The following is a 13,608-nucleotide window of genomic DNA, read 5'->3' as shown; positions in this document are numbered from 1 at the left end:
TTATTAGAGTTAATTTAATGCATATATCTTAATAGCTTCTTATGTATACGTTTGACAAAATCTCTAATAATTTGTAATGTAATATGTATTTTCAGATATGTTGTCAAAGGAGACATCTTAGCCATTGATTCTAGAGGTAAAAATGTTCTGCTATTATTGATAGTATTCATATTAATGCAACTTATAACTTTTTATGCACAATGTACATTCATTTCTGTAATATATTGAAATTTATTTTTAGTAGTTTATTAACCTAACTTAAGGTAATGCTGTATTATTTATTATTTTTTTATTTGTTAAAATATAGCCCATACCTATAAAGGCCTAGTTGTCAGATGAATATGAAATACATAACAAACCTTTGTCAGATCAAGATTTGTAATATAATTGTTTTTAAACTCCTGTAATCAAGGAGATTTACAAAGGCCAAGAGATACGAGATTATGGTGAAGACATATAAATTCTTTTCATGTGATGTGTTCTGTACTTAGTAAAAATACCAAGTATGATAAACATACTAGTTGTTTTATTACTTTTATTTGCAAGTTATAGACCTTTGTTGTAATAAGTGATCTGACTTTAAAAAAGTACAGAAATTAAAACATTTTCTCCTTCTGGAGATGACAATTATATTAGAATAAATTAAGTATATGGTAATAACTTTGTCCTATATTGTATGGAAGAATGTTAGAAATATATATATTATACTGTGTATAAAAGAAAATATAGAATTTTGAGATTTACAATAACTAAATATACTCATCATAGTAAATGCTATTTCACAACAGCATAGATGGTGCATTTTATTTTAATTTTCAGAGGATGTTTCCTTTCACCAAGAACTAGAAAATTCTTTTTATACCAAGTAAGTCCAACTGTGTTTGTTGTAATCAAGAATATTTAACAAATTTGACATTTTTGAAGTAAAACTTGGGTTGAAAACATGCGGTTTTACTTCTGAAACATAGTTTATTTTTAAGCATAACTTGCTTTGTAAATGTCATCTGAACTAAAGATCTAAATGTCTTTAATGTAGTATTATACTTCTATTGCACTTTACCACTTTTCACATGACTTGTTCACCAGAGTGAGTTCTACTCAATCAAAAGAAGCATGTTGTTTTTCAGAAATAAATATCATTTTTAATTAATTTTAATTCTCAAAATGTAAAAAGTTAACATCAATTTAATCATTTGTTTCATAGTATCAGATACTAACTGTGATTGCAATTATTCGAGATTTATACTTCTAGGTCATCAAACAGTCAATTTGGTATTTTGTTTTCTGTCATTATGAGAGAGAGATAATTTAAGAGTACAAAAATGGTACTTGAGTCTTACTGTAAAAATATAAAATTTCTCTATCTTGGAAAACATCTTTGCTATATATGGAAATGCCTGATTTTTGTATGTAAAATTATTATTATCAAGTTTTCTTAATTACAAGACTAGGGGTATGTAACTCATTAGTCGGTATGACAGATATCTAGATATTGACGTCATATTATGTATGTAGGTAATGGAAGTTTCACCAACTTTTGTTACAAAGTGTGACAGTTTTATTTGTAAATTACTATCCATATTGCTAAAGTCGTCTTACTTAAGTACTTTATGCTTTACAGTGCTTTTTTAAATACTTTGTTTTTGTCAACTAAATACCAGTTGGCAAGAGAAGTAAAATTTAAAAAAAAGTTAATACACATCTCTCTATTTTGTTATTGTTATGCCAATTTACATGTAATGTTTTTGATATAAGAAAGGAAGACAACATGCAATACTCAATGTTCATCTTCCTTTATTGAATCATTAATTTTTGGTAAAAATACTTTATTAGAAATTCGGATTTTTTTCTGTACAAAATACTTGTAATGTTTTCTTGAAAGCTCTCCAAATTATCGTGCCACTTTATCATCACACTTTTACACAAAACATTTTAATTTTTAATGATATTTTTACATTGTTTGATGATTTCTGTTTTGTTAACATTAAAGAAAAGAAATAATTGCAAACCAAACTGTTTATTATTCCGTAAATATTAAACTTTTGATGTTCATGTAACTAGGTCTTTGATTCTCACATTGTTTGGTTTTACACATAGATATTTTTTAAATAATTGTTTTAAAATAATTGATTAATATATATTTAAAAACTGTGTAATTCTCTTTACTATCATTTATTTGTCATTCATTTCTGAAAGGTATGTCATAATTTAAATGTACAAAAGCAGAAAAAGAGGTTTTATTTAAATAACTGCTGCTGCTAATGTGAACCAGGCCTACTATTTAACTTTAGAAAATTAAGTGAAATTATGAATTAATTAATTTAATTGTTGATTTGTTCCTCAAGTTACAACATTTTATATCTAATATAATCTCTGTACTTTACTGGTTCCCCTTAGATGAAAACTTAGGAACAAATCTACTGTATTTTTACTGATAAGCATTTAATTTAGCAGGTAATACTTAAATAATTGAATTCTGTTTATTAAGAAGTAGAAAAAGAATTTACTGTTGTTATTAATTTTGGGAGGGAGATACAGAGATGCCAACCATTGTGATCTGAGCGTAATCATTACGAATTTGGTGTATACATTACAACTATACGCTCATACAGACCAATATTACGACTTGTTGAAGCTCCCACATTATTATATATTATATAGGCCTATATAATAAAGTGATAAATTGTTCCCCCAGGGCTTGAAATGGGTGAAAAGAAAATTTCTAGTGAGATACAACTAAATTTTGATAATAAATAAAAGACATAGTCCAAATGGCTACTTGCGATAATCATGTTTATGCTACCCGTTAGTCATCCTGGCGAGTTGTTATTACAATTTTGCTGCATGTCATTTAACACTTTTATTATTTTACCTTTTAGTACTGGCCATAATGACACATAACCCGGAACCAGGACTGGAAAGACCAACTTAGGGGACTGACGGTGGTTCTTGTACTTACCTATTAGTCTTCCTGGTTGGTTATGATCATTACCATTCTGCTACAGGAAGCCCTTTACAACTTTGTAGACTGGATATCAACATTGGTTTTATGCCATTTTCTATTTTTAATTGCTGTTTTTACCTTTGTTTCCTTTTACGAATTTTAATACATTTACTTTACTTTTACCTTTTCACTGGACATTTGGCTAATTTTTATTACAATTTTGCTATATGTCTTTTAACACTTTTCTTATTTTACCTTTTGATAATGGCTGTTATGACAACATAACCCAGAACCAGGACTGGAAAGGCCAACTTCAGGTGACTGACAGTGGTTCTTGTACTTACCTGTTAGTCTTCCTGGCAGGTTATGATCATTACCATTTTGCTAGAGAAAGTACTTTCCAACTTCTCGTACTCTGCTTTCTATCTCTTAACATTGTAGACTAGGTGTCAACATTGATTTTATACTTTTTCTGTTTTTCAATGATGTTTTGTTTTACCTTCATTTCCTTTTGTGTATTTTACTACATTTAATTTATTTTTACCTTTTTACTGGACATTTGGCACAGATAGCCTAGCTGCTTTGTGCCATAAAACACTAAATCAATCAATCAATCATGTTTATGCTCGAAATAATAAAAAATATTTGTATCTCTGACGTCTACCAATAATTTGAGTGTAGTGCTTCTCCATACTGGGAACGTAGGGGAATCCATAGTTACATCATCAGTGTTTGTCAGCCAATCAGCGCTTGCGTAGATGGGTATTTCTCATTTTTTAAGCGGCATAAAAACACCAATGCGATCGTTCACAACATGGAAGAAAAAGAGGCCTCGTTCACCAGATTGTCTTGTTTCTGGCAAATTTAAAAGGACTAATAAAACTGTGAATCAAAAATTTAGGAAAGAGTATAGTGCAAAATATCCAGTCATTGTATCAAAAGTCACTGACAGTCATGTGTTTTGTACAGTTTGTCACATCGATTTTTCTGTGGCGCATGGCGGGATAAACGATTGTTTCAGACATATAAAATCGGCATCTCACCAACAAAAGACAAAAACGATGCAGATAACGACATTTATGAGTAAGAGTTCAGTATATGAAACCATAAATGCAAAAGTGATGTTCACGCAATTTGTCATTGCTCATAATTTACCCCTTGCTGTAGCTGATCATGCAGGACATCTATGCAGAAAAATGTTCCCAGACTCTGATATAGCAAAAAAATATGGCTGTGCTAGAACCAAAACTACAGCCATTGTACAAATGTTGGGTTGTGAAGATGACAAAATGATTTCAAGCATATTTACTAACAGTGTTTACAGTTTAGCCACAGATGGATCCACAGACATGGATGACTCAAAACTGTATCCAGTGGTTGTATGATATCTGTACGGGCTCTGTCTACAATCATTACGCTCAGTCATTTGAAATAGTTGGCATCTCTGGAGATACCTACAAACATGAGTCTGTTATGATAAGTGGTAATAAAAATTGGCTCTTATATCTGATAACAAAGTTAAATAAAGTTGAAAAATTGACTAGAGTAATATATCTATCAAGTTTTTGGGCAGCTTATGTGGTTAAAAGCAATAACAAGTAGCATCCATTTGATAAAAGAAACTATTGAGGGAGAAATTTAATTCTGAGATGATATTTCACTTCCTCACACAGAACAGTTTGATTCCTTTGTGCTTCTGCCTGTGAGGTTTACATACTGCTAACCTTGAGCTACTTCCCTCCTTAGAAACAGAAAAAAAAGTGTAATATGGACTGCACTAGTACATCATATCATCATGCAATGATAGCTTTCACCAATATTCTTGAGCAGTAGCTCTCCCTTTTACTTGAATTAACTTCTTTATTTTTGTGAGCACATCTAATATGGACATGTTCCAAAATTATTTAACAGTTATTTGAGATTTATGATAATTTATGACTGAGTTTACTTTTTGTTCAAATTTACCCAGTTTAGGCCTTATTTTCATATAACTAGTGTAGTTTCTTTAACTTCACTTAGAAAAAACATTCTTTGGTGATTTCCTGCTATTTTGAATTCTCTAGTTACAATAACTTCTACTTCGTCCTGTAATGGTTTCAAGTTACTAACATGAGACCTGTGGCTACTGGATACTCATTGCCTGTGCAGGAATAACAACCATTGTTCTATGTGTTGTGTATTCTTTTATGCATACTGGCCCTCCTTCTTTCATCCATTTGGGCAATTTTTTTCTCCCCACTATGCAGATGACTATGATAATAATTATTTTGACTGATTATTTCCCCCACCAGGGTTTACTAAACTCACCACTTTATTTATGAAGAAAAATCTTCATCCTTCTAATCTTTTTCTTGGCACGATTTTACAAGTATGTTCCTTTATTTCTCTTTTCCCTATATCTTTCAGTTCCTCCCATGTTTCACTATATGAAACCCATATTCAAGATTATATTGTCTTCTATCCTTTGCCTGGCATATTAGGGTCCATGCAGGCTCATTCCTCAAACAACTGTACACCAGTACTAACATGAATTTTCATCTTCATCTATGTGACTCTTTTGTCTTGGATTAGAACCATTCTTCTTTCATACCTAGTCTTTGGGATCTCTTTTACCTGTTTTGGGACAAGTCTTTTAACTTCTATTTCCCTTTCTAATTCCAAACTTTCACTTTTTTGTCTTTTTTTCTGACCACACTTGTGTGTTATCTCCTCTCACTTCATTGTGCTAAAGAATGGTTTTGTGGAGAGGTTTGTTCTCTTTTTTTCATATTGCATCATACTATTCCTTGACTTTGTACTTTCTTATTCGACTCCTCTGTTGTTAAAACTTATTGAGACAGAATGCTTTCCAAGCTATTGCATACTTACCTCATGCTTATCCTGATGATCTTTGTTGGTCTGTATTTCTTCACCAAGAAGTCTTCAAGAGTCTCTCTGACTCACTGGAGACTTAGCTAAAATGTCAAGGCATCATTCCATATTGTCTGCTTTAGTTTATTCTTTCACAATCTTGAACTTCTGTTCCTGCTCTTCTTTCCATTCCAGCTTCTGTGCCTTGTTCCAGATTAGTACTCACCTTGTTGGTGACTACTCTGTCAAGTCTGGTTGTGTGGAAACCCACCTGTCTCTCTTTACTAGACTTTGGTATCCATATTTTAACAAGCAGTGGGTTCACTAGGTTCCCAATCATAGCATCTATCTCTACTACCACTCTCTCCCTCACCCCCCCTTCCTTCCAGTTCCATTTACCTTCAGAGTCTTGAGGAAATAGTCTTAAGATTTCTTGGCCAAGAGTGCCAGTGAGAGAGAGAGAGAGTACTAATCCCTATTCTGGGTTATTACTCTCATCTCTTAGTGGTCCCCAAGCAAACTGAAGACCAACATCCATTTGTGGCATATTGTCTGTTACCTGATTTCTTGTCATCCTTCAATTCCATGTAGAGGGTTTCTTTACTCTCTGGTAGTTTTTTTAACTTAGACTGTTGATGAATAAGGTTGATGTTTCAGGCACTTTTTACTCATTCTGATCTAATTGTTCTCTCGGCATTGTTTTATCAATCAAGATTGTCTTTTTGTTCCTTGCTTTTTCTTTTTGCATTTCATCTGCTCCTCAGATTTTCAGATTTGTTGGGTCCCCCCTTCCCCAGTGGTACAGCTGTATGTTTGTGAACTTACATCACTAGAAACCATGTTTCAATGCCCATGGTGGGCAGACCAAAGGCACTTCAGTGTGCAGCTTTGTGCTAAATTTCAAATGAAACATTCTTGGACTTGGCTAAGGGTCTTTTATTACATGGGTAGTTGGCATCTTCTTGTCATTATTAGGAAGACTCCTTTCACACATATGTTATTTTTCAGGAGGGCTGTCGAGCCTTGTAAGTTTTTTCAAATATCTACTTAATATTTGGTATATCTAAGCATGTTCTTCAACTCCCATTTCAGTCAGTCTCAGCCTTCACCTCCTCTCTTACAAGCAATATATTGTATTGTTATCATGATTCATGCTTCCCATTTATCCTCTGTTCTCAAGGTTCTTTTACCTTTGGGGATTCTGGCTTACCTTGAAACTCTCAATCTTTTAGTCTGTGCACATGTGCACTTCCTTCTTTGGAACCTTTTTCAAGATCTGTTGTCCACAATTGTATGCCTTCTTTCTCCTATTCTTGGTGGTTTAGCTTTGCCAATGTTATGGAAGGCATCAACTGGATCTCCATCCTTTCAAAAATCCTTCTATTTAGACTAGGGGGAATCTGTAAATGGCGTTCTCAAACTTTTGGCCATTTGTTGAGTATTTTAATATTTGCATCTTCTTCTTGTGGATCGGTTGGTAATGATCCACTCTGACAATTCCACAGTAATTTCTTGTATAATCCATAAGAGAGTTACCTATTTTGAGACTCTGCTTGCATGCATTGGAACTGCTATTTTTGATATATGACCCACTTTGTCAAGCCCTATTGGTGGTACCTCTTTTGTCAGCAGTACAACAGTAGTTTTTTCTACTTTTTCACTTGGTGTACAGGCTCCCTTTTCTTGTGCCATGTTTCTGCATTCTTTTGCTTTAACCACACATGCCCCTTTTTCACCTAGGAGTGTCATTATTTTCATCCTCATATGTAGGATTTGACCAATCCTTTACCCATAGGCATGACTTCTCTGTGTAACATTTTTACTATTTCATTACACTGCACAACAAAGTTTTTGCTTTTTGAACACTGTTGGGTGTTCCTTATAGAGTTTTGGCTGTTGATCATGAAAATCACATCAAATTTGCCCATCACATGTTGTTTCGTCGAAATCTTCAGTTTTGTCATGTTTTTTCTTATATTTGGGTCCAAAAATTTTTGTTTCTGTGAGAGACCTATGACCAATGTTTTGTGCAGTCTGGGAGTATCTAGACATGAAATAAGGCCAGGTTGGAAGCTGTTATTTGGAAGTATGCAGCCCAGACATACCTAAGGAGACCAAAGCCAGCTTGACACTGTCTCAGCAGGCTTTCAAAGTGACTTGCATACACAGATGCTGCTCATTGGATTAATATAGACCTTATTGTGTGTACGTATTGTTTCAGAATATAGCATTGCCCCAATAGCACTGTAACAAGTAAGTTAGATGTTATAGACGTTTTACAGGATGATTGGTGTTGGTCAACATGTCTCCTCAACGTCGTAACAGCCATGATACATTCTGCTATATTTGTGGCAAGTATACGCTTGTTCATCGGAGACGCTCAATGACTGCTCATGTGAAGAAAGCATATCATCTGCACTTCGGCTGTAAAACAGGTGATCAAGATAATGAATGGGCACCTCACATGTGTTGTCTGTCTGAGAGCTTGGCTCAGAGGCACTCAAAAGACAATGCTGTTTGCTGTCCCAACGATATGGCGAGAACAGAAAGACCATGTGACGGACTGTTACTTCTGTTTGACTAATGTGTCTGGTTTCTCTGCCAAAAACAACAAGTCAATTGAATACCCTAATCTGCCTTCAGCAATGAGACCCGTGCCACATGACGACAGTCTTCCAATTCCGAAACCACCAGAGAAATAGACCTTAAACGAACCAGATGAAGAAACTGCAATGCAGGGAACTGGCAGTGACATTGATCTGAATTTTGAACCATGCCTCTCAGGGGATCCACATCTCATAACACAGTCAGAATTAAACAACCTGGTCAGAAATTTGGGTCTATCAAAAGCAAAAGCTGAATTTCTGCATTCGAGACTGCAGGAATGGTGTTTGCTGTCACTAGGTACGAAAATTTTTTTTTTAAGCTGCCAAGATGATATAACCAAATTCTTTGCACAAGTTGACAATTTCTGTTTCTGTGTTGATATCAAAGGATTATTCTCTACTTTTGGTTGTGACCATGGCCTGCAAGAGTGGCGTCTCTTTATTGATTCATCAACGTTAAGCGTCAAAGCTGTTCTGTTACACAATGACAACGTTCACCCTTCAATATATGCAGCACACATGAAAGAAAGCTATGAGAACATGGAAATGTTACTGAAGCACATCCAGTACAGCAAGTACAACTGGAATATCTGTGGAGATCTGAAAGTCATTGCTCTGTTACTGGGACTGCAGCTCGGCTATACAAAGTACTGTTGTTTCATCTGTGAAAGGGACAGTTGTGCCAAAGAGTCACATTATTCTAGACAGAGCTGGCCACTTCGTATAAAGTTAGTTCCAGGACAGAGAAATGTGGTGCAAAAACCACTTGTCGACTCAGCAAAGATTTTTTGGCCTCCTCTTCACATGAAATTTGGACTTATAAAGAATTTCATGAAAACAATGAATAAAGAAGGTGAAGGTTTTTGTTATTTAAGACAGATGTTCCCAAGAATAACTGAGGCCAAGATCAAAGAGGGCATTTCTGTTGGCCATCAGATCAGACATGTTATAAGTGACAAGCGGTTCGAAAATCTGTTACTTAGGCCAGAAAAGATTGCCTGAAAAGCCTTCAAAGACGTTGTTGACAATTTTCTTGGCAGTTACAGAGCCCCACATTACATTCAGCTGGTAGACAAACTTCTCAAAGCATACAAAACAATGGAGTGCAACATGTCACTCAAGATTCATTTCCTCCACTCACACTTGGACTTCTTCCCCGCAAATCTCGTTGCTGTCAGTGACGAATACGGTGAAAGGTTTCACCAGGACATTGCTGCAATGGAAAAATGATATCAGAGCAACTGGAATCTGTCAATGCTTGCTGACTACTGTTGGACACTGCAACGTGATGCACCAGACATTGAATACAAACGAAAATCAGGAGCAAAACTTTTAATTATGTTGAACTTAATAGCGTATTAGAAACATAAATGCAATTAAATACGTTATTGCATACAATTAAACATTTAATTGTCTGTTTCCCAGAATTCCTACATGATGAAGCAAAACCAAAACTATATTTGTGCATACCCACCAGGTACCTGTCACAATCAGCAAAACTTTTCAGGAAGCAAAACTTTTCAAAAAAATTGTTGTGCAGTGTTGCTGGTGTCTTAAACACTGTTTGTCTATTATCAGAAGTGGTGAGTTTTTTTTACATTGGTCCATTTACCAATTCCTTCTTCTGGGCTATGCTACTGTGGCTAACCTTTCAGCCTTTTTTTCATGATTGTTCAGTTTCCAACTTTACTGATTATTAGGTGTCTTTATTAACTATATTTTGTCTTTTATGATACTTCCAGGTTTTTTCTTCCTAGTTTCTCTTCACTTTGCTCACATCCTGCTTTTTCATTGTTTAATCAGCTGGTTCTGTTGGATTAAGATCAACTGAGTATCAATTTTGGACTTTCTCAATGAGTTTTGTGGACATTGGATCTGATGCTGATTTATAAGTATAGTGCACATGAAGCCCTGATGTTGCCTCAATGTCTTTGTTTGGCATTGTAGTGCATCCCTGCATAGGACTTCATGGTAGGTGGGGTCAGTTGGCACTGAATCAATCTCCTTTTATTATGGATCCCCATATCCAAAAAAATAAAATGGTAAAAATATACATCTCATTTGTAAATGATTACATCTTGAAATGTCTCCCTTTTTTATTCAGAATGGATTAAAATGGCTTGCTGGCTCTCCAAATTCAGTCAAGAAGCTACATTCTGCTGACATCTTGTGAAAACAATTACACTGGAAAAAAGAACTAAATTTCTTCTGAATTTGGGAGGTGTGCTTTCCACCTTTCTCTACAATGAACAGGAAGTTGCTTATGTGCAGAGCATTGCTAATACTTTAGGCAAGAGCATTTGTCATCTTTCCAGCACTTCTGCTTCCTCCCCTGCTTTCCTGGCCATCAAGCCTCAGGCAGAGCAGTCCCCTCCTTCCTCTGGGCCAATTGTCTCTATGACTGTAATTGCACCTTTACACTGATGAAACAGAAGCTCGCTCTTCGTTGGTCTGGCAGTACATAGATTGGGCCTAATTATGTTTACTATGACCATCTCTCTTCTGCCTATCTTGCTCTTCTTTAGGTTGTTTCTTACCAGATCTGGCAGGGGAATATTTTTTTCTGATGCTTGACCATTGTTCTACCTTTTACTAAACATGGAAGAGAGCTCAAAATTCCTTCTAATTGTTGTTCAATTGTTTTCACTAACTGTCTCTGTCATATCATCCCTCAGTGGTGATATCTGTATGTGATGAGGGGACCTCCCAGGGAAGGTTCTGTTTGTTCAGTTTACTCCTCTGGGATCTAAACATCCACCTACATGTCTGCCGTACATGGTGACCCATGAAGGGGAGGAGAGGATCCTGGTGGTTAAAAGGTCTAACCCTAACACATCACTTTGAATTCCTGTAGATGAGCAGCCTTGGGGTGGCCCCTCCAGGGTCAATTGGCTGGATCACTTGTGCTAAGGTCAACCAAGTACCAGCATTGGATGTTCTCAACAGGTATTGTGGACATTGCATCTGATGCTGGTTTTTGGGTATAGTGCTCACAAAACCCTGGCATTGCTGCAGTGGCTTTGTTTGGCATTGTAGTGCATTCCCTCATAGGGCTCCATGGTGGGTGGGGTCATTGGGCACAGAAATATTCCTTTTTTATTCATGGATCCTCCAAATAAAAATTTAACTAAATAAGTGAGAAAACAATCCATAGGTAAACAACCATGTCTTCTGAGCAGCAATCTTCAACATCAGTAACATCTATTGTACCTCATTTTCTTATACTACATTCTCTTTCAGACAAACCTTTAGGGCAGATGTCTCTTTTTCATTCAGAAGGGACTTGAGGGACTTACTGGCTCTCCAAAGTCAGTAATGAAGTTTTGCTATGGTGACATATTTGTGGAAACATCTACCTCTCAACACAGTGGACTCCTCTTGCATTCAAAGGCAATTGGGGATATACCTATTGAGGTTACACCTTATGCTACTTTGAATTCATCACAAGGAGTTATTGTTGAGAGGGGATTTGAATAACATCCCAGAGTCAGAGATTCTCACTGGTTTCTCCATCCAAGGAGTTTCTGCAAAGATGGAATTATGATTCCAACCAGTGTCCTCATTCTGACATTTACATAACCATGTTCACCTGCCACCATCAAAGCAGGTTATTTTAATTGCAGGATATGGCCATACATTCTAAACCCTCTCAGATGTTTCCAGTGTCAGCAGTTCTGTCACTCAAAGATGTCTTGTCATGGTTTCTTGACATGTGCTCGTTGCAGTGGCAAGCACCACGATGCCTATGAGTGTGAAATGGACCCTCATTGCATCATTTGCAATGCTCTCACACATCTCACTTTTGTTCTTGCCATAAATGGTTGGAAGAAAAAGAGGTACAGTGTTTGAAAACAATTCAAAACAATACTTACCGTGAGGCTCGAAAGTTACTGTACACCACTTCATCTCGGATGTATGCTGCTGCACTTCATTTCACTACTACAGTGGGAGTGCAGACAGATCTCTCTGTGCATCTATAAGAATCATTCTCAAAACAAATGAAAAGTCTTTTAACCCCCCATGGTTAACAAAGGTGATGAATCAACTTCAACACCCATCTCTATCCATCACATATGTTCCAGCAAATCCCAAGATCCACTTCCTTTGATTCCAGGTACAGGCATATCCTCGGATACATCTTGTCCCACATCAAGATGCAAAATGATCATTTGTTCACATCCTCAGTCACCAGAATCCTCTTCCAACAGCAAAGATCTGCCCAATCAACCCAAGGCAGGATCCATGGAGGTTGAAAGACCCCCTTGAATAAAGACAGTAAAGAAAAAAGACATGGTCATAAACAGAAGGGTTCTCCACCCAGTTTGCTTACACATAAATAAAAATGGTCACCTTGATACAATGGAACTGTTAAGGTTTACGTTCTAATCTGGATGACATCAAAACACTGACTGCTTCCTACCACCCTGTATGTCTTTCCTTACAAGACACATTTCTGAAATCTGCCAATACAGTCGCCTTTTGGTGGTTTTCTTTGTACAGAAATGACAGGATGAGTGCATTGAGGGGTGGCACTGTTGGTTGATCAGCATGCGGCCACTTAACGCACCTTTGGAGGCCATAGCCATCCATGTTTCCTTGGGTTGTATCATTACTGTTTGTTCTCTGTACCTGATGCCTTGAGAAACCTATGATCAATTAGACCTTGATGCTCTCATTTAACAGTTGCTGTCTCCCTTTTTAATCCTAGGGGACTTTAATGGACATCATCCCCTCTGGGGAAGTGCTGATATTGATGTGAAGAGTTTGCTCCTTAGAGTGTATGCTCTCTTTTACCAACCTTTCTCTTTTCAGTGGTGGTTCTACTTATTTTCATGCATCAAGTCAGTCTTTTACTGCTATTGATCTCTCAGTTTGCTCCCCTTCACTGTCATTTTTCATAGAGGGTTGACGGTAATCCATGAGGCAGTGATTATTTTCCTATAATTTTGAGAGAGACTGGCTGTGGTTGATACTACCTGACCTTTATACTACACATCAAGCAGCTACGGGTCAAATGTACAGGAGCACTGAACATCCTCCGTGTCCTGTCTTCCATCACCTGGGGAGTGGATTGATGTTCTATGCTAAAGATATATCATGCTCTTATTTGATCAAAACTTAACTAGGAATAACTGGTCTATGGCTCTGCCATGACCTCGGTCTTAAAGATGCTGGACCCCATTCATCATCAAGGACTTCGGCTCTGCA

The 13,608-nt window shown here is 36.4% G+C and overlaps 1 protein-coding gene across 2 annotated transcripts in view; it reads left to right on the top strand.

Annotated features, from left to right (window-relative positions):
- Window positions 1-13,608, top strand: part of Pex6 (peroxisomal biogenesis factor 6) — a 76,635-nt gene that overhangs the window by 17,485 nt on the left and 45,542 nt on the right. For both annotated transcript variants that reach the window (XR_013030439.1, XM_076510217.1), the window contains exons 3-4: window positions 96-136; window positions 820-865. Coding sequence is in view for 1 of the 2 variants with exons in the window: in XM_076510217.1 (XP_076366332.1) it covers window positions 96-136; window positions 820-865 (87 nt within the window). In the remaining variant the exon portion in view is untranslated. The remainder of the gene's footprint in view (window positions 1-95; window positions 137-819; window positions 866-13,608) is intronic.

The sequence above is a fragment of the Tachypleus tridentatus genome, chromosome 1 (genome assembly GCF_004210375.1).
Source record: "Tachypleus tridentatus isolate NWPU-2018 chromosome 1, ASM421037v1, whole genome shotgun sequence".
NCBI lineage: Eukaryota > Metazoa > Arthropoda > Merostomata > Xiphosura > Limulidae > Tachypleus > Tachypleus tridentatus.
This window is presented reverse-complemented; position numbering and strand designations above follow the sequence as displayed.